This window comes from Rhinoderma darwinii, chromosome 7 (assembly GCF_050947455.1).
Source record: "Rhinoderma darwinii isolate aRhiDar2 chromosome 7, aRhiDar2.hap1, whole genome shotgun sequence".
Taxonomy (NCBI): Eukaryota; Metazoa; Chordata; class Amphibia; order Anura; family Rhinodermatidae; genus Rhinoderma; species Rhinoderma darwinii.
In genome coordinates this window covers 10,731,819-10,753,498 of record NC_134693.1, presented here as the reverse complement: position 1 = coordinate 10,753,498, position 21,680 = coordinate 10,731,819, and the positions used below count along the sequence as shown (strand labels likewise).

The window sequence follows — 21,680 nt, the reverse complement described above, 5'->3', positions numbered from 1 at the left end:
GAATAAAGTGAAACGGTATATTGCGCTGCCGCTGCCTTCAGCACCTTTACAATCACCTGATATAATGGGGAGGGGCAGGTAGCAGTGGCATATGTTGGGGGCAAAAAAACAACCCAGTATGGGCCTTCCTTAATGTTGCTCCCATCACATCCCCCCATAAGATTGCTTGGCATTTATTTCCCACCTCCTTATTGTCCCTTGTAGGAGAGGACAGCATTACCCACTGTGCCACAGTGCTGTGTTGGCACAGTGTGAGGCAGAGCCTTATGCAGGTTCATACAAATCAATCGGCACAGGGGATAGGGCCGGCCTCATGAGTCCCAGGCTTTGCCTCTCTTTGAGGGCCCCAAAGCAGCGGTCTGTTTTGCCCCTGTGGTATGTACACTGTTGATAGGCAGGGACATATGGGAGGTGTTGATTTTTGTTATGGGGTACAGTGGGTATTATGGAGGTTGGGGCTTGAGTACAAAAATGTATCATTAAGGCATTGAACTGCACTTGGCAAGTGTGATATTCACATCTTCCCTCCAACATAGAAAATGCTGCAGTCAATAGACATTGTGCCCGCTATATGGCATCTGTTTAATAGATTCTGAGGGTATTTTGCCGCCACATAAATTAGTGCGGGTCAGTGGCGCAGATCTCATCTGCAGAGGTTATTTAAATGACCTTGAAAATTAATTATATGCGTGAAGCAGCAAGAACGTATGAGTGAGAACAGTTTGACAAGTCTGCCATCTGGTGGAGAGGACTGGAACCGCATCAGACTTCAAAGAAATCACTGTTGTCATTGGTCAAGAAATTAAGGACACAAGCGCATGAGAAGAACACTATGGACCCTTTAGTTATTCTGCCTCATAGAATAGGAGTATAAAGTGATATATATGAGATATAGATATACATATATTATTTTGGGTCAGGGCTATTTCTGCAGTGCAACTTTGGTGATTTAAGTCACATTATTTTTCAAACTCCGGTAAGATTTCATGGTTACTCCACCACTTATTTCTCCTGGAGTTCGACTGTTGCTCATCATACAAAAGCTGCGGTCACAAACAACTTTTTACGTGGTTTATATAAGGTATAATGACCCGCCTTGTACTGTAAATGATATTAGAAGTCACCAAAGAGTCCTGAGGCCATTTATACAGGGCACAACCCCCACAAGGAGACATTGAATTTCCCTTCCGTTCAGGGCTGGCTCCAGGTGTATGTGATCCCTTTGTTTGCACCGCCCTCAGCTTGACAAATGTAGGTCATATCTACCCAGATCATAATAAGACCCCCACGTCCAGTGGGCACTGGCTTCTGACCAGGTTTTCCTGGAGATGTAGTTGGCCCACATAAGCTACTGCAGAACCTCTTTTTGAAGAGAAAGCCGAGTTATACGTCAATCACTGATGAATGTCATTAATCTCTTGCTGCGGCCGTATTACAGTGCCAGCCATAGCGTACCCCCAAAAACAGTGCCAGGAACAAGGTGTGTCCTATACAGTGCAAGCCACAGTGTACCCCTATACAGTGCCCATCAGTGTGCCCCTCCAGAGTAAGCCACAGCCCTAATACTTACCTCTTCTCCATTCCTTCAGCATTGCCGGCCCCCACTGATGTGTAAGATTCATCTACATTACAGATTTGATGTATTCGGGTTTCCACTGTTTTATATATCACCCCGTGCCGCAGTCCGGTTATTTGCCATTACTGGGAACAATATGGGAGTCGTCCCTATACAGGGAGAAAACATCTGGAGACAGGACGCACCACAGACAATGCTGTAAGCAACCATTTTATTAGAATTGTAGAAGCTTAATAAAATATTCTGTTCACATAATCAGTTTACAGACTGTGGAGACAACGAGCCCGGACGTAATAAACAACGAAAATCACCTGAGAAGACAAATGATCCCATAAATAAAGTACAGACTGGTGGACAGGGACATAAAGGAACACGAAAACCCCCACAGTCCTCCACTGCGCCAATATCTCTTATTGCAGAATTTGGCACAGCCTATAATGGATAAACATCACAGAGACGGATCAGTGAAAGTACCGCTTGATATTTTAGAGGCGCAATCGCGGTGACGGTGACCGGTCGCTAAATCTAGGAATTTTGTCTCTGGTGGAAATGAATGTGAAACAGCAATGACCCCAAGAAGTTACAATAAAAGGGATTAAAAAAAAAACAAAACATTTTTTTCTCCAGAAATAGCGCCACTCTGGGATTTGTCTGGTATTGCAGCTCAGCCGTATCTTATGCAGTCAATGGCCTCCAAGTTGGGAGCATTTCTTGCCCGATGGCTGTAGATGAGTGGCCAGCGACGACTCTTCCCACACACTGAACACAAGGGCGCTACTAACCCTTCACTGTAGAGCTGGCGTCTGTTACTGGCGCCCACCCACTAATACGGACATATGTATTCCACCAGAAAATAAATGTCCAAAAGCACCGGTCACACGTAGGAAGCGGCAATGTGAAAAAAAACATACAGGGAACGCGAGGGGTGCGAGGAGGACTCCATCTAAAACACCCTCCTCAGGAAACATTCACAGATGGAAATACAGGGTTAACATTTTTAATAATGGGATCCTTGTATATATCAAGTTTGGCAACATAGGCAACCAACCGGTAGGTATTATCAGACAGGAAGTCTGCTGTGCGCAGGAAATTATCCTCCTCCCCAGCTTCACCCGCACGATCATTGGCCGCAGAGTCTCCGGCTACGTTATTTGTGAATGTTATTAATTAGCAGGTTTATAGAAAGTGAAACTCCACCTTTTATAATCAGCGAACAAAGAAAAAAATGTACTACAAATATAATCTTTCTGGCTGTTTCACTTCTTTTTCAGTTGCTACATAGAAACGGTCAACAAGCTGCTGTTGACAGATCTGTTATTCTGATAATGAGCCTCTATTAAGTACTTTCAATGTATAAGTGAATGGGCTGTTGTTTTGAGTCATTAACAACCAATACCCCCTGCAGCTCGACTGAATAGGATATGGCAACACCAAGAAGACTGCTTGTTGATGGTTTCCAGGTAGTGACAATGTTTTTCTTCACCAAGTAAAAAAAAAAATGTTATATTTGCTTACTATCAAGGGTGGAGCTTTCCTTTTCTTTCATTTGTAGGATAAATGTTATGATCTTTAGAGTTATTTCTATTACCGGTAGACTACGCAAAAATAATAATAATCTCCACCCAAATAAAGCGCCGCAGCTCATAATTTATTCATAGATTTCTGAAAAATTAGCTTTTATCTTAAATAGAATATAACTTTATCTATGCACACGTTACCTTATATACATATATATGTCAGGGACGCTGTATAGGGACAGTATAGGTTACACCTCCACAGGACAGACTGACTTTAGAGAGACGTGAAGGGTAATACAGCGACAGATATTCAGCAATACATGGTAACCGTACAAGTGAGAGTTACGTCAGACATTACGTTGTGATTGGTGGAAGTGGCGATGTCGGTGACTGGTGCGGCTGGAGTCGGACACCTCGTAAGTGAAGAACACGGCCGACCTTACACACAACTGCTGCGCCTTAAAAGGAACACTACAGGCAATAATGATACACTTCGCTATGTCTAGTGCAGGGCCTGAGGGGGCGGAGCATGACACAAGGAGTCAAAGAACACGAAGGCCGGATTCACACGCCGCGTATTTGGTGCAGATTTTGGTTCAGATTTTTGCGCCAATGCAAGAAGTCATCCAGAAAGAGAAGTCCTTCCCCCTGCAACAAAAACTGCAGCAAATACGTATCGTGTGACTCCAGCTAAAGAGAATTCTTGTGTCATGCTCCGCCCCCTTTGGTCTGGCAAATTCCACCAAGTTTAATGTGCGACACATTTGAGGTACAATCTGCGACTTTTCTCATCGTTCGCTTAATATGGAAAGTGACGAGAAGAGTTGGCTGGTCTCCAAGGAGGCGTAGCTTAGGCCAAATATCTTGAGGAAAATGGTGTGAATTTTTACGCAGATTTGATTTTCGGTCTCTCAGACAGTACAAAATGTACCAAATTTAAATAAGGGGAGGCGCTTTTTAATAAATTTAGCTCAAATCACGCCAACTATCTCCTTTTCTAAGATGTAAAATACGTCAGTAAATGTGGGCCAGTGAATCAGTTTTGCCCGGAGTGTTCCTTTAAAAGCTCGTCCACACAGAAGATGGATGATGTTTTTGCGATGTCTATGCAGGAGATACTGATCTGTGTCACCCCTGCCTGACTGGTCTGCTAGGACAGGTAAGAAGCAGGTTAACCACTTTCTTATATACTTTGTCTTTAAACTCTTTACCCTTTTCAAGATTTATGCTTGCCGTCAGTGAATGGAAAAATCCTAGTTCCCATCTCATTATGTCCAACTGACACAGGTGCAGGGGGAAAGATCTCTAGTACACTGTAATGAGCCCTGCACCTGTGCCAGGTAAATATAATCAGGACGAGCTTTATGCCTGTATGTTTCCATTCACTGACCGCAAAGGTGTAAAGCTAAAAAACACAAAGTATATTAGAATATGATTCGGCTTTACTGCCTAACCCCCCCACCATAAGGTTGTGTGCAAGGAAGCCGACTCGTCATATAATCATTTCATTGTGAAAGCACCAGAAATGTTGAAATACACGACACGGATGTGTCCCCAATGTCACCAGTGTTACTTCTAACGGTTCGCAGGTTCTGCTAATATCAATCAAAGCCATTTACTCCGAATATAAACCTCCACCTCTATATACAACAGAATATTATACCCAACAGCGCAAGGATGGACACAGGAGGGTGAAAGGCTCGCAGGTGATTGAGCAGTGACCACAGGACAGACATTGGCCTCATATTCTACATTAGTCGGCTGGAAGACTTCATATTTTAAGGTAACGGCCACGATTATGACATTATAATGTGATTCATATAATGAACTGAGCAGAGACGGACAGTGAACCTCACACAATCTATGGAATCCACAGTCATATGCAGCCCGTAGCTCTCCCTTAGTGGTGGCACTACAGATATCAGAATACCATGGCGACTTTGGCCTCTGACAACCACCTGATGAGACGATCATTGACGATTACGATAATACGGTGAGTGTGACGTTCCCCCTCTGGTGTTTCAGGATGACCACGGCTTCTTCGTGAGTGATGCCCTCCAGGCTCTCGTTGTTCACCGCTAATATCTGATCTCCCCGTTTTAGTTTCCCGTCCACTGCGGCAGCGCCCTGGGGTAATGATGGAGAAATAAATGAAAACGTAAAGAGGACTAGTGTGAGCATTAGGATTATTGGTGTCAACAGACGGACATTCAACACTGACTAGCTCCCGATATCCTCTATAGGTTCTTAGAGGTGAGCGGATTTTACACTCATTCGGCGAAAAATGTGCTGCCCTCTGCTGGCTGTTTATGTCCAAGGTGCTTTTTATGGAAACAGATAAGTGCAGGTCAGATGGTAATGCCAGGTTCACACAGCGCAGTTTTGATGCAGTTTTTAAAGAGTTTTTTTAGTGGATCTAACACAAGAAAAACAAAATACATACATGAATACCTATAATATGGATCTTAAAAGGTCCTGCACCTAAATGTAATGTAACAGAAATCGGATTAATATGGCAAAACCAATTGAGTGATCTGATTACTGGGGTCGGGCTGGAACGGTTAGTGTCGCCCTTACAGGACGCCAGCTTATAGCTGAATTTTTCGTTGCACCGTCAGCAGAAAAACAGACGAGCAGCCGGGCAGCGGTTGTGCCACGTCCGCACCATCTTAGTTGGTCTTAGTAATCAGATTTTTCTAACACATGAATTTAGGTGGAGAAAAGGAACGCGCTACAATGTAACCGTGTAGTACAGACAGCCAGTGGCGTACCTATAAGGGTCACGGAGATATCAAGCTCCAGTGGGGCCCAACGCCTTGGGAGCCCAAACAGTCCCACCCCAGTAAGATAGAAGGGTTATAAGAACGTGGTGCAATGCACAATAATGTTATCAGGACACAGAACATCCCGGCCGCCACCTCTATTGTAATTCTTGTACTTTAGGCAGCTGTAAAATATCAGAATTGTGCAGCCAAAATGTAATAAGCTGAATGTCTGAGGTGCACAGGATTTGCAGTGCGTGATGCGGAGCAGCTTGAGTTACAATATACAAGAAAACAAAATGAACGGGTGGAAGTAATCAGACGCGGCACGCACGGAATCTCCGCAAGATGATTTACAACATATGACAAAAGTGTTTCATTGCTATGTGGCCAAAAGAGAGAAAATTACCACCTCCTGCTCATTACAGAGGTGAATGAATACATTGCTGTTCCCTGCATCAGCCAGCAGGTGGCAGTACTGTCAACGTGCAGAAGTTATGGGCAAATTATTTGGCCTTGAATCGATGTCTTACTCCTGGTATGTAATGGCCATTCTGAAGGGTTAGGTACATAAAGGCCCTATAGAAAGCGAAGAAAATTCTGAGAATGACGGATATAGGTTCCAAGATCAAATATAGACCTGTTCTAATTGTTGGATATATTATCTAGCATATAAGGGGTTACATAGCTTGAGTTATTGACTGCATCAGAGGCCGCAGTCCCACGTGAAGATTTCAGGTCTGTGGCACGGACAGATATCACTTATGATGGACATCTTCTGTATCGGATTATCAGTCGTCATGAAGAAATGAGTATGTTTAATGTGTCGCATCAATTTACCTTAGAGAAGATTGTCTTGACATAAATCGGGAGATCTCCGTGCGCGCTCCCGTATCCTCCAACAATACTGAAACCAAGCCCATCAGGACCCTTCTCCAGGTGAATGATTTTTGGAACAGGGGACCTGAAAGTACATGACAGATTGAAGAACTAAAACGTGCGGTCACAACATTAAAGTGCCTCAAATCAGAGGTGCTGCTATAGGGGGTGCTGTTGCTAGATTCTAGTGAATGGATAGGCTGCATTCTCAGTGATGTCACCGGTCTCTAGTGAATGGATAGGCTGCATTCTCAGTGATGTCACTGGTGTCTAGTGAATGGATAGGCTGCATTCTCAGTGATGTCACTGGTGTCTAGTGAATGGATAGGCTGCATTCTCAGTGATGTCACTGGTGTCTAGTGAATGAATAGGATGCATTCTCAGTGATGTCACCACTCTCTAGTGAATGGATAGGCTGCATTCTAGATTACTTGCCAGTATGTAATATTTAGTATCTAGTAATGCTGAATTAATAAGAGTAGAGACATGTCCCTCCTGAGACATATATACTCACTCCCCCTCCTCGGACTGGTGTTCAGAGTTAATGTTCTGGCACAGTGATATGCTCTCCAGCTGGCTGGCTATTGCACTAATATTGGTATCCGCAACAACCTAGGACATAAAAGACGCAAAGAGTGAGAAGGTAAAACACTGCAATCCCAGCTCCAGTGTCCCCGCCGAGCTACATAAATATAACAAATGGCTCCATTCAGGCTCTAATTCAGTGTGCAGGAGCTGGTGCCGGGGAAGACGGAGATATAATGGGGCTGCTGACCGCATGATGAACCACTTGAAATCACTTTGCTTTCACTATCCTATAGTCAATAGAGGAAGCACATGAGTGTCATAATCCATCCTGCACTGAATATAGACTGCTCCGAAAATAATCTGGTAAAAGAATTACTGTTACTTCAGAGGTTTCTTTAAATTCTGTGAAGACAGGACAACACGACTCGGCTTCTATATGTCCCATATAAGCGTCGTGCTGTTCACTTACGTGCGGCTCTACATTCTAGGTAATAGAATGTATACGGGTCCGTCCACAAGGGGTGGATATGCTGCAGATATTCTGTCCGGAACTCAATGCGAAAATCTACGCACTGTACAGATTTTAAATCTGCAGCACGTCAATTTATGTTCCAGATTTTCACCCCGGATTTCACCCTTTGCAATGCATAGGGTGAAATCCACAGCAAATCTGTAATAAACTCCTCAGTGATGTCACTGCTCTTTAGTGAATGAATAAGTTGTTTTCTCAGTGATGTCACCGCTCTCTAGTGAATGGATAGGCTGAATTCTCAGTGATGTCACTGCTCTCTAGTGAATAAGTTGTATTCTCAGTGATGTTGTCAGTCTCTATTGAATGGATAGGCTGCATTCTCAGTGATGTCACCGCTCTCTAGTGAATGGATAGGCTGTATTCTCAGTGATGTCACCACTCTCTAGTGGATGGATAGGCTGTATTTTCAGTGATGTCACCAATCTAGTGAATAAGTTGTATTCTCAGTGATGTCGTCAGTCTCTAGTGAATGGATAGGCTGTATTCTCAGTGATGTCACCGCTCTCTAGTGAATGGATAGGCTGTATTCTCAGTGATGTCACCGCTCTCTAGTGGATGGATAGGCTGTATTCTCAGTGATGTCACCACTCTCTAGTGAATAAGTTGTATTCTCAGTGATGTCGTCAGTCTCTAGTGAATGCATAGGCTGTATTCTCAGTGATGTCACCGCTCTCTAGTGAATGGATAGGCTGTATTCTCAGTGATGTCACCGCTCTCTAGTGAATAAGTTGTATTCTCAGTGATGTCGTCAGTCTCTAGTGGGGGAGATGTGTGTATGTGTCCTAAGTCTTACTACCCTTTTATAGTGTGTGCCTCTAACAAGAAATACCGAAGTTTATCGGCACATGCCCAGTAACACGGCCGGAAGCGAGGACTGCCCCACTTCCGCCTCCACATGCTGTAGCGCACATCCGGATTCCCGACGCGTAGCGGGAGTTCCGGGCATGCGCAGTGCATCAACAGAGACGGAGTGGGGACAGCGTCGCGACAGAGGCCGGGTCAGGGCATGCGCACACATCGTATTGATGGACTTATGAATCTGTAAGTAAAAGTGGTGTCATGTTTAGGTGTAATGCATTATATATGTGTACGGAGACAGTTGTCAAAAATACCATGATTTATAACAGAACAAATTGTGACACAATGTGATGGTGCAGTTACAAACTACGATTAGAAAGAAGCACGAAACAAGCCGTGCTATGGAAAAATGTAAACAGTGTGTATATATTAAAGGAAGAGCTAAGTGAAAATAATAATAAATAAAAATTGATTGAATCAGAAGGTACATTATCTGAAGTGCTCACGGACTGAACGCAATATACGACAATAAGGAAAAACAAGTGAAAGATAACAAGACAAAAAAAGAAAGTGCAAAATAGGACACTAGTACAGGCTATTGATACTAAAAGTGATAATAATATATTGTGACAATTTGTTCTGTTATAAATCATGGTATTTTTGACAACTGTCTCCGTACACATATATAATGCATTACACCTAAACATGACACCACTTTTACTTACAGATTCATAAGTCCATCAATACGATGTGTGCGCATGCCCTGACCCGGCCTCTGTCGCGACGCTGTCCCCACTCCGTCTCTGTTGATGCACTGCGCATGCCCAGAACTCCCGCTACGCTTCGGGAATCCGGATGTGCGCTACAGCATGTGGAGGCGGAAGTGGGGCAGTCCTCGCTTCCGGCCGTGTTACTGGGCATGTGCCGATAAACTTCGGTATTTCTTGTTAGAGGCACACACTATAAAAGGGTAGTAAGACTTAGGACACATACACATATCTCCCCCTGAGGAAGCAATTTACCAGCGAAACGCGTGTTGGGGCTTTTGTGCTGGAGCACTTATCGGACTGCAATTACAATATACTATGGGTAAGCCGCTATCTATTTATCTTTATTACCATCTGACTAAGATGTTTTGAAACCGCTTTCATGTGTTTCAGACTCAACATAGAGTTTATACAACTTTCTCACTTTCCATATGGGAAGTTTGTGTACATCTGACAGGATGTGATCTGTGATAGTAGAGCTAACCCAGTTTGTACATCAGTAATGCTGATAATCGCTCCCTAACCTATTTTACTAGGGTCTTGTCCTTGTATTATATTATATATATACATTGTTTTTTACAAAACGGTCTGTCTATATATGTTAACATTTCTACTTTTTATATATATTCCTGGCTATAAGCTCTTCTTCTTCTCTGTGTTTTGATTCTCAGTGATGTCCCTGATCTCTAGTGAAAGAAAATTCAACTTTTTAGCACCTGTGTGATATACTACACCATATCTTTAATCCTCAGCGGTCTAGTTTGCCATTTGTCAAAATTTTAGCTTTACTTTAGTTACTATAAAAAGTTTCACATGCCATATTGAGAAGACTCGGTACCAATGGGATTAATGTCTCACAGAGACTTATCAAGGGTGACTATAAAACAGAAGATGTTATTGTAATTCAGTGGTGCACGATGAAATCCATCACATAGGGACGGACATGTGATCAAGAGGTGCCGGAGGCGCCAGATGACAATGCCTCCTCCTTATCCGCATATGAGCCTGATGGAAACAATAGCAGATATTCTCACCTGATTATACTAGTTACAGCGGACTGCTCTGAATATAGGAATTATCTATGTAGGCAGCATGATCGGCTCTGACCATGATGCTCGGAATCTGCGACTAATATCTGGTGCAAAGCTGGGCAACTCTGCAAACAGCATTATCTATCTGAGCAGGGGAAGGTTATCCGATGGTGATGTTATGGGGGCAGCCAATGTAGCAGCTTCGGGTACACACAATTTAGTACGACACCTCTTATCTCATTCCAGCACCTGCTCCCGCAAATTAAATGGCAGCTAATCTCGATTTTAGCAGCAGCATCTGCGCAACCGGAGATCTCCGCCTCAGAGGTAAATACTAGAAGGGTTTTCTACACCAGTGAACGCAATTATATGACCTTGCAGCGGCAGAACACGATAAGAAGACGACTGAACTGATGTATCTGCCACGATCACCCACTGATACAGGGGTACTGCTACGATTACTGAGAATGAAGAACTCCCCCCTTCTGGTTCACAACATTTTAAAAAGTTAAGGGGTTTTCTGTTTTTATGTAAATAAATCAGGGGTCCACTTAGGGGGGGGGGGGGGTTCCTTGTATCTGGAAACCTCTCTCTGAATGGTTCATGACAAGCAGACTTATATAATAAAAATTATTTCTGCTGCCACTAGAGGGAGCTCACTGCATGTAGATTTATTATTGAGTTCTATGGGAGCTGTATAAATACCTATGCAGTGAGCTCCCCCTAGTGGTGGCTGAAGGCAAACAGAATTGTATCATGTAACTTGCAGAATAGCAGTGTAAAGGGAAGCCGGGGATCTGTATATAAAAAACAAAACAAAAAAAAACGCCTATAAAGAATTCTGCGCTAAATCACCTCCATCATCCCCTGCACCATTCCAAACCACCAGGAATATTAGGTGTTGTCTAATGTTACCAATCATCTGTAAATTCATGGACAGACAGAAAAATAGAAAGTACCTCCACCGTGGGCACCAAAACACTTGGAACCCCTCCCCCCCCCCTAATATAAATTTCCCCCTGTAAAGCTAACTCATTGTACGATGAAAAGTTCTGCAACTTTCTAATTCACTTTGTGTTGCAATTTCTTATCATGTACAAGATCTCTGCTTGCTGTCAGTGTATGGGTACCTTCTTGTTTACATTTGGAGGTTAGGAACACGTCCCCCTATACATTTATTAGTTTTTACTTTGGCTGTCGATCGCTTAATTTTGTTGGGGGAAAGGTGACGGAATACAAATGATGGTTTTCAGGTGGAGAATTTTCGATCTGGGTTTTATAGAAAATGAGAACATGACACGAGTATTTTGCAGTCTAACGCACGGAGAAGTGTCAAAACATCAATCTGAGTTCTGACAAGACATGGGGTAGATTTCAGACTACCACAGACTCCAATAGACAATGTAACTAAGCTGGAGTCATTGATCATATCTGTGCCCTACTGGAGCAGAGCTAAAAAGTAGCCGATTCTGTACATTAGGGATAAAAAAAAGGATGTCTCGTAATTTTTTTTGCCATATTCTTACCGATGCAATTACTTACTGTTTCTCCGCCGCTGCTGTCCGGATCCCCCCAGTCCACTAGGTAGATCTGATGTGTTGTTTATAATGATGACACACCTATTGCTGCCTGCTGTGATGTCACTATGATGTCACATAATTTAGGAAGATAAGGATAGCCCTCTTATTAAATATGGGTGCCACTTGGAAGGGTTCTTCAATCCGTATGTCAACGATGAGTAAATCCGCAGTAATCCCAATAAGTAATAGGATGTTATTATTATGTTTATGAAGAAATAAGTTTGATGGTACCGGATTTGCTTCATGTTAATTGGTGACCAATAAATCTATTCATTTTTACTTCAATCGTGAAGTGCCGTGGATTTACATATCATTGACTATGATGTCACCGTCATGTGGTCTGCGCTCCTGTATAAACAAATAACCGGCAGGGAACCTGGACAGCGGAGGCGGGGAACGGTGTGACATTTTTTTTTACCCCCTGGAATACCCCTTAAATTTAAAGGTCTCCTAAATATATTCATAAATTTTGCAGCAGCTCGGAGATATTGCTGACGCTCATCACAGACCAGTGAGCTGGACAGTTATTACACTCGTGTCTCGAGCGCACACTGCGATGAGAACTGGTCGCTGGAAGCGTTTACTAATCTCGGGTAACACAGGGGTCTTCAGCTTGTTCATAATTGAGGTTGAGATCAGCCGGGGGGAACAAGCGCATAGTTCCAGAACAACAATTATCTGCTGCACATAGACGAGCTCCACGTACCTGCAAGGCGATGCTGCCGTACGCGTTCTTTAGTACGTTAACCACATCTGCGTGGGACATCCCGTCCAGCGGCTGCTTATTAATACTGATAATCCGATCTCCGACCTGAGAGTGTAAGAAATGGTAAGATTACCGACAGATCTCCACTATCCGGCTATAACAGTAAACAGCGTAATGAGGCCTACAGATAATGCCAGGAGGGCGGCTGCCTGTGTGTAAAGGGGTTAAGATTTAGGTTATATACAGATATCTGGAAATTATTGATAAAGCGATTCGCTAATTGATTATTCAAACTTACCAGAGACATGAACATGGTAATTACCTTCAGCTTGTTAGTTCGCGCTGCTACACCACTGGCTTGAATCATGGCGACAAACACAGGAATATCACCCAGTGGGCTCCCTTTTCCACCCGCTATACTGATGCCTAAAGCATCATTGGGGCCCTGGGTATTGGGAGAAGGGAAGAACGCATTATGTTAACTCTGCAGATACAAAGCAGATCCTTATGGTGTTATCTTATTATCACTCACCCTGCTGATCTCCACCGTCCTGGGCTCCATTTCTATACCTAAAGTCATAGATAACGAAGATTGAGCATATTAGACACGTCATGCCGACAGCAACCAAAGACCCTGATACAAAATATACAACAGCCCCTGCACCATGGATCAAAAAATGTATAGACACTAGTGTGAACGCGTCCTCATGCAACTATCTGAATGGACAGCGCTGCTAGTGCTGTGCATCACAACTTCCGTCACTGCCGGGGATTGAACAACGGACTAAAAAATCCACAGTACGGATACATGATCGGGCTGGATTTAATATCCACATTATAGCATACATCCCAACTTTTCAATTAGTCTTTGCAGGACAGTTATAAGCCCAGCCTCCGATCCGCCCAGGAACGCCTACAAAACTTTCCATAAACGCCTACTTTTGGGTATATTTGCATATGCTCAACTTCCTTTGAGGTCGGTTTCACAGGACAATCCAGCGAAAAACAGAACGTTGTAAAGGTATGTTATAGCAACAAAAATCAAACTTCGATCCCCATAGAATCCTATGGCGATCTCAGGGGGCCTGGTCATTAGGTCAGCAGTACGGACCTTGACACCGACCTCGTACTGCAGGCAGGGACAAGGGTTCCTTACGCCATCGGTATAAATTAGTTTTTCATCACCTGGGCAAAGACTTATTTTGCTGCCCTAGCCCTGGAACTAAATACCCTGGTATAGGTGGAGTGGCCTGTTGGCACCCCCCAAGTGCAAAAATAATAAGACTTTACAGGAGGCAGAGGTTGCATCAAGTAGACTGAAAGCCTCCAAGAACAACACCCCAGAGGGGGTGAGGGGCAGAGATGATTACCGGAGTTTCTCTGAGAGGACGGAGCAGAAGATCTCTTGGAGCTGCTGTAATTCTGTGCACTGGATATGACTGGGGCGAGCGAGGGCGGCTGTGCACTCTGAGAGAAGCTCTTACCGACCTGGAACAAAAGATATGCAGAGTAATTAAATTCTTGTAAGTTGCGAAACCTTCATTATTTCATTACAATTTAATTACAGGATGGAGACAGCTGTGATTAGGTCCAAATCCCTCGTTCTAGTTCGCTGTGTGTGGAGTACAGAAGCCGTTCAGAGCGAGCCCGAGCTTTTATCATTATGAACATTTGGTGGTTTCTGTGGAATTTATTAAAGGAACAAAAAATGTAGGAAATGCACCAAAAAAAATAAATCCTGCTTTAACCTATTCCCGCGCTACGTCGCAACTGTACGTCCTGGAGAGGCTTTGCTTCCCGCCACAATGACGGTTAGAATACATTATTGTCAGTACGTAGGTAGTGTAATGTATTCTAGCAGTGATCAAAGCTGCAAGTCCTCAAGTCCCCTAGTGGGACAAAAAAAAAAAAAAAAGTACAAAAAAAAAAAGTTAATAAAAGTGTAAAAATAAAAGTTATGTTAAAAAATACAAGAACTGCTTTTCTCCATATGATAAGCCTTTTATTATAAAAAAATGAAAAAGTTTAAAAAAAAAGTACACATATTTGGTATCACCGCGTTCCTAACGACCAGAACTATAAAGTCATTTTTCCTGAACGATGAACACCGCAAAAAAAAAAAAAAAATCAATAAAAAACGATGCCAGAATTGCTATGTTTTGGTCACCACCCCTCCCAAAATAGGAAATAAAAAGTGATCAAAAAAATAAAGTTCTGGCTCTCAGAATATGGCGACGCAGTGTTCCAAAAGCGGATAAGATCGGGCGCCATTTATCAGTGCGACACTGGCCACAGATCTATGAATTATTTATTTACTGCATTATTATACCCTCTTATTATGCCCTGATGTACCCCGCACAGATAACATATGCCCCCACATTATAAACTGAAATACCAGCAAAACGCCAAACAGCTAAATCTGCGCTCCAAAAGCAAAATGGCGCTCCCTCAGAATCGCTTGGATAGGTAAAAGCATTCCAAAGTTATTAACACATAAAGTAACATGTCAGATTTGAAAAAATCGGCTGTCCTGAAGGCCAAACCAGGCTGGGTCCTGAAGGGGTTAATATCCTCCTCTCACTTGATCCAAGAAGGTCTCATAATGCAATTAAACTGAGAAACATAAATAATTTGTATCTTTGTGTCCCAAGACATCAGCCATTTCCTCCATCTCCCTCCGTCTCACAAGTGTGCGTCTGGCTGTAAGGCAACTGGCTGCAGTAAGAGCCTTCCCCCACTGCTCTGTCTACAATAGGAGTTAGGAATGCCAAGTCCCGCCCCCTCCACCATAAGACAGCCAAAAATAAAAGGGGTCAAGAAGAAATTTACACCATTTTATATAAAAATTGAAGCAAAAAGGTAAAAAAAAAGCAAAACACCAAATCTATGTATTCTTATGTCAGCTACCTTAGACCACACAGACCTATTCACACAGACCGAAATATGTTTAAAATATCTACACAAAACCTGGATTGATTATTTATCTAGGTTTTAGGTACTTCTATGTCAATAAGGTTCTGTTCACATTTGCGTCGGAGCCTCCCTCACAAATTCTGTCATATGTGTAAGGAGGAATTAACTTCCCAAAATAAACTACGTACAAAAGTGTCCGTCGGGCACCAGCGATATCAGTTGTATGACGGATCTGGCAGAATGTTGTGGCTGTTATTGTGGATGCCACGATTCAAGTGTGAACAGAACCTAAGCTCTCGAATTATATTTCTATGCTCTCTACTACTCCTTATACAATTACGGACGGGGTACAAATGTAGAACATGAAGATCTAATAATTTTTTGGGCCAATTTACAGGCTTCATTGATTTCTATGTATAAAACATATGGCTGTAACATTGCCTCTGATATAGCATGCTGCCTATTTAGAAATACGGACTGGCCTGCACTGGCCAACATTCGCTCGGTATTCGGGACGTTATAAATATGGAGGCGATATACACTCATGGGAATTTGGCCTACAACGGAGCAAGTCTCACAACTGAGATATAACCAACTGGTCAATGGTAAATGTAATGTAGTCTATGTACCCCTCCCCCTTCTAATGCGGACACAGCTCAGTTTTAAAAACTTATTGTTGTTATTGATTATATATTGGCTTAGCCAATGGATATCAGCCTGGCCAAACAGATAAATTGCGTTGTCATTAAACGTTATAAATAAGTGGGGTCGGTTTTATGACTGTTCATTAGAATTAGAGCGTAAAGCGCAAAGCAGATGGCGAGGAAAAATCTCAGCAGACGAGAATTTTTTTTTATTTTTGCATTTTTTCGTTTATTTTGTGGAAAAACTATGAAAGCTTTATTATGAGTGAACGTCCATATTGATATGCAATGTTGTGCAAAGACCTCAATGGAACATTGTCACAATGCAGAACGAGGCTGTGAAGCTGTGCGGTGTTTCTGCGTGACCTTGCCTGGCAATCTCTAAGATGAAAATGGCATCTCTAAGAAGAGAAAAGAGCACTGCTATGTGATGGAGGGACCGGGGCTTAGAAAAGAAATTTTGAACAGAATTTTGATGGTTAGGAAAGACTGACTTACTGTGGAGAGGTTGGTAAAATTATTCTAAAATCCACAGCGCTGCAGAATATGCTGGTGGCGATATAAACAAATAAAATAGTTTGTAGTGCACCTTAGTTTCCATTTAGATGGAGGGGGGGGTTGGCTGCCTGATAGAAATGAATGGAGCGGTGGTCGAGCATGCGCAGTACCGCTCCAATCCTATAGGGCTCCCAGGAACGGCAAGGAAAGCCCATTCTCCTGATCGTTGGGGGTCCCAGCAATCAGACCCCCACTGATCATATATTTATCTCCTATCCTGTGGATAGGTGATAAATATTGATTATGGGAAAAGCCCTATATTTTTCTGCATGGTCACTAGCCGTACTAATGCAGACAAGGCTTTGATTTTATGTAACTTGCTTAATAAACGTCAAGCGCAACAATCGGCAAACTTAACGCTACAATGTTTCATTTTTCAGAAATTACTTGTCATACTGTGTGATGGAATCCAATGAAGATAATAAATTCCCATCCCGGACGAACCCCCCAATGTGTTGCCACGTATAACGGAACCTATACCCGCAATAAATATATAATCCCTCCATCCAACGGGACAGGAGTCCAGAAGCAAGAGGCAAATTAAGAGATTATATATGGATGTTACAGTTTCTATACTTTAATAATAAATAGTGTGATTGTTATAAACGGTTATAAGTAACTGGAGTGAATGAGAGCAAAACAGAAGGAAAAATGAAATAGTCTGCAAATAAAAATGTTTCTAGATAGAAATGCATTGCAGATAGTATCAAACTGGTGGCAATAATCTCGTTCATCGGATAATTATTTTCCCTTCCCTTGGTGTGTTTTTATTTTTGCCACCAATAGTTCATTAAATGTGCGACAAATACACAGTCCAAAAATATTTTGTTGTGTAAATTCCAGGATTTTGCATTTGCAATGTTTTTTTTGCTTTAATTACATTTAGGAAAATTTAACCGAAGTACAATCTCACCTCTATTTGCAATTGAGTGCAATCTATTGCTGCCTGTTATCAGCCATTACAAATACATAATAAAAGGGGTTGATATCAGCAGCGGCTCTGAATACGTTACTGCACTATAAGAACGGTCGTCTTATATTCGCCATTTGAATAGCAACTATGCAAAAAGCCTTTGTACTAGATTATCCCATAAGAAGCTCTGAATAATAACTTTAATTTTTTTTCATAACGCTCCCTGCAGATAATCACAGTCCGGAATACAAAGCAGAACATGCAGAATGATTTCAGAGCCAAGCGGTTCTATTAACCCAGTGATATGTGAATGGAGAGATTTGTAAGGAGTTTACGTAATGGATTGCGATTAAGACTTTGCTGGTATTCGCTATTTCTAAGGACACTCGTTATTGAGAGATCAGGTAATTAACTTTATTATCACAGACCGTCGATATCTCTTTCTGGGAATAACGGTTATTCGCGGCACGTCTGCTAAGGATCAATGTTAGAGGCGGCTGGATCATCTTCGCTGGACACAGAGTAATCAATACCACGGTGCGCCAAGTGACTATATGCTATAAAACACGCTTGGTCTAACCGGTCATGACATGGGCGGCATACACACAAAGCACAATATATATATATACACACACATATACACTATTACAATGCTCCCATTACAGAAAGTGATGGCAAATTGCTGGGATATTCCACCACTTTCTGATCGACGAGGGTCTGACCTCTGGAAACCCCACTGAAAGGATGATTGACACAGCCACACTGCTGCATCCCTTTTTAAATGTTCCCTGCACTGTGGCGCTCCCCGACCACCAGATGTGCAGTGAACTGCGTCCCGGCGCCATTGCAGGATTTGAGTTGTGGTGCAGGTCCCTGTAGCCGGGATTGCTCTGCAGCGAGGAACAGTACAGGGGACGCAACACTGCACCAGTGCTGCGGTCCTTTCATTTTTGAGATCGGTGGGGGTCGCAGACGTCAGACCCCCACCAATCTGAAAGTGATGGCGTATCCCATAGATATGCTGTCATTTTCCGTAATGGGAATAACAATATAAAACGGACATTCAGCACGGGAAATTTGATTGTGTCCAACCTACACAGGTGCCTGGCTCAATGCAAGCAGGAGTTCTGATACACTGTAACAAGCTCTACACCTGTGTCAGTTGGACATGATCAGGGTGAGTTTTCAGCCTCATTCCCATTCCCTGACATCAAGCAAAGATCCTGAAAATGGGAAAGAATTTAAAGACAGAGTCTTTTCATTTTTAAGCCCCAAATTCTGAGCTGATTAATTTCATAATATATCTCCTCCTTCCCTTCACACAGTCATAGAGTTACAGGGGTTGTCTCAGGACAACAAGTCCTGTCCACATGTCTTGTTGGGGTATTTGGATATCAGAGGGGAGTCCTTCACTCGGGACCCCCCTTTATATGCCAGAATGCTCTGGCGGACCTGGGCATCTATGTATTACAAGGACAGCCATTCATTTGAAATGTATGCTGGATGCGGCTTTCCCGAATGACAATAGTGGACTGCCAGGGATAAGAGAATCCAGGTTCACGACAATCAGCCAGAAACATTTTAAAAGGAGTTGTCTTCATGAGACAACCCCTTTAAATGAAAAAAATCGGGCTAAAATTCTGCCACTAGGGGGAGCTTTGAAACTTGCTATACATGCATTTATTCAGTTCAATGGGAGCTGTATACATGTGTATGCAGTGAACTCCCCCTAGTGGGGGCTACAGGTAGTAAGAATCTGACCATTTAATGCTATACAGGGGAATTGGAGCTTTGTAGCAGAAATACGGAGCTCCAACTTATAAAGGATAAATTAGGAAATTAATCCGCACAAACTTTTGGATCCATTTAAATTTAAAGAATGGTGAAGATGGTCACTCACTTTAGGATTTACTAACATACAGCCAGTAATCCCCATAAGTGGATATTTTTCAAGATCACAAATTAATCATGAGACAAAATGTAAAAGATGAGATGTAAGAACTGCAAAGTGTGAACTGTTCTAACTACAGAAGGTGGAACACGAGGGCAGCTGTAAATAAACCCTTCTTCTCCATCAATGAGACACATGTCCCGCACCTGACTGCCTTCATAGGCTTTCCTGGATGACAGCCAAGTCCCAACTCTGAGTCTCCCGACCTCCAGATGAACGAGTCCTTGTGCGCACTTCAGATAAAATAGAAGAGTCTTTAGAATCAGAACAACAGGGGATTCATCATAAACAAACATAACGTCTTATTACACGGCGACTCAAAATAAACAAAGGAAAAACAAGTCTCAAGAAGCTGCGGAGAGAGAAGGGCAAAAATAGAGACGACGACCGATGCAGGTGGCACAGGACAACGTGCAAAAAAGAACAAGGAAAATCTGCTGATTATATCGTTGTAGACACTAAATGACCAACCAGAAGTGTGAATCTAGCGAATGGGACGAAGGAATTTATTTATATATTAAAGCACCACAAGAGGAACCCTGAAAAAGACTAAGAAATAAAAATAACAAGATCCCTATAATACAGAGAAACTTCAGTATGCAGCCACCTCTGTGTCCGGTATATATAGAGAATTAATCTACATAAAAAGGGGAGTCACTGCATACATACATGACATCACTTATCCTGTACTGTTCCTGAGTTACATCCTGTATTATACTCCAGAGCTGAACTCACTATTCTGCTGGTGGAGTCACTGTGTACATACATTACCGTATTTTCCGGACTATAAGGCGCACATAAAATGTTGAGAATTTCTCAGAAATAGAAAGTGCGCCTTATAATCCGGTGCGCCTTATATATGAACCCGACAGTAAAGAGAGGGGTTCATACAGGATCCTTTACCTCTATCGTGGGCGGCAGGGGTCGGCGGCGGCATACCACAGCACACACCATGCTCCTCCCCCCCGTGCGCCTATGAATTTATTCTTCACTTGGGTTTTTACAGTATCCATAAATGGATTGAGCATTACGGCCACCGTAATCAGGAGCCACACTGAGTGATACTTACAGCTCTGTAGGATCCTTGCAATATATCTTTGCTTTAGCGTTAACTATACCCACTACCCCAAAAAATGCCTCCTGTTAAGAGACATGCTTATGATGCAGGTTTCAAGCTTAAAGCTATAAGTTATGCAGTAGAGCATGGAAATAGGGCAGCTGCAAGAGAATTCAACATTAATGAATCCATGGTGCGTAAGTGGAGAAAACAAGAAGATGACCTCCGCCAAGTAAAGAAGACCAAACTGAGTTTCCGAGGAAACAAAGCAAGGTGGCCACAGTTGGAGGACAAAATAGAACAGTGGGTTATGGAACAGAGAAACGCATGTAGAAGCGTCTCCACTGTCTCTATTAGACTCAAAGCCACTGCTTTAGCACGTGACATGGAGATCAAGGACTTTCGAGGAGGTCCTTCATGGTGCTTTCGTTTCATGCAAAGGCGTCATCTCTCCATTCGCACCAGAACTACTGTGTGCCAGCAATTACCAAAGGATTATGAAGAGAAGCTGGCCATTTTCCGCACCTACTGCATAACCAAGATAAATGAAAAGAATATCCAGCCAGAACACATTATTAACATGGATGAGGTTCCCCTCACTTTCGATATCCCCGTAAACCGTACTGTTGAGAAAACAGGGACCAGTACGATATCTATACGTACCACAGGAAATGAGAAGTCATCTTTCACTGTAGTTCTCGCTTGTCAGGCTAATGGCCAGAAACTACCACCCATGGTAATTTTCAAGAGGAAGACTTTGCCTAAAGAAAATTTTCCTGCTGGTGTCATCATTAAGGCTAACCCAAAGGGCTGGATGGATGAGGAGAAGATGAGTGAGTGGCTGAGGGAGGTCTACGTCAAGAGACCGGGTGGCTTTTTTCACAAATCCCCATCCCTATTGGTCTGTGACTCGATGCGCGCCCACTTGACCGATACTGTCAAAGCCCAAGTGAAGAAAACTAATTCGG

At 42.8% G+C, this 21,680-nt stretch overlaps 1 protein-coding gene across 5 annotated transcripts in view; it reads right to left on the bottom strand.

The window, feature by feature from the left end:
- Positions 1-1,765: 1,765 nt before the first annotated feature.
- PATJ (PATJ crumbs cell polarity complex component) overlaps positions 1,766-21,680 on the bottom strand; it is a 195,674-nt gene continuing 175,759 nt past the window's right edge. For all 5 annotated transcript variants that reach the window (XM_075832709.1, XM_075832708.1, XM_075832710.1 and 2 more), the window contains 8 exons: positions 19,802-19,888; positions 14,047-14,164; positions 13,209-13,246; positions 12,999-13,121; positions 12,677-12,781; positions 7,249-7,346; positions 6,696-6,819; positions 1,766-5,220 (listed from right to left, as the gene is read on the bottom strand). In XM_075832709.1, coding sequence (XP_075688824.1) covers positions 5,074-5,220; positions 6,696-6,819; positions 7,249-7,346; positions 12,677-12,781; positions 12,999-13,121; positions 13,209-13,246; positions 14,047-14,164; positions 19,802-19,888 — 840 coding nt within the window. In that variant the 3' untranslated portion in view covers positions 1,766-5,073. The remainder of the gene's footprint in view (positions 5,221-6,695; positions 6,820-7,248; positions 7,347-12,676; positions 12,782-12,998; positions 13,122-13,208; positions 13,247-14,046; positions 14,165-19,801; positions 19,889-21,680) is intronic.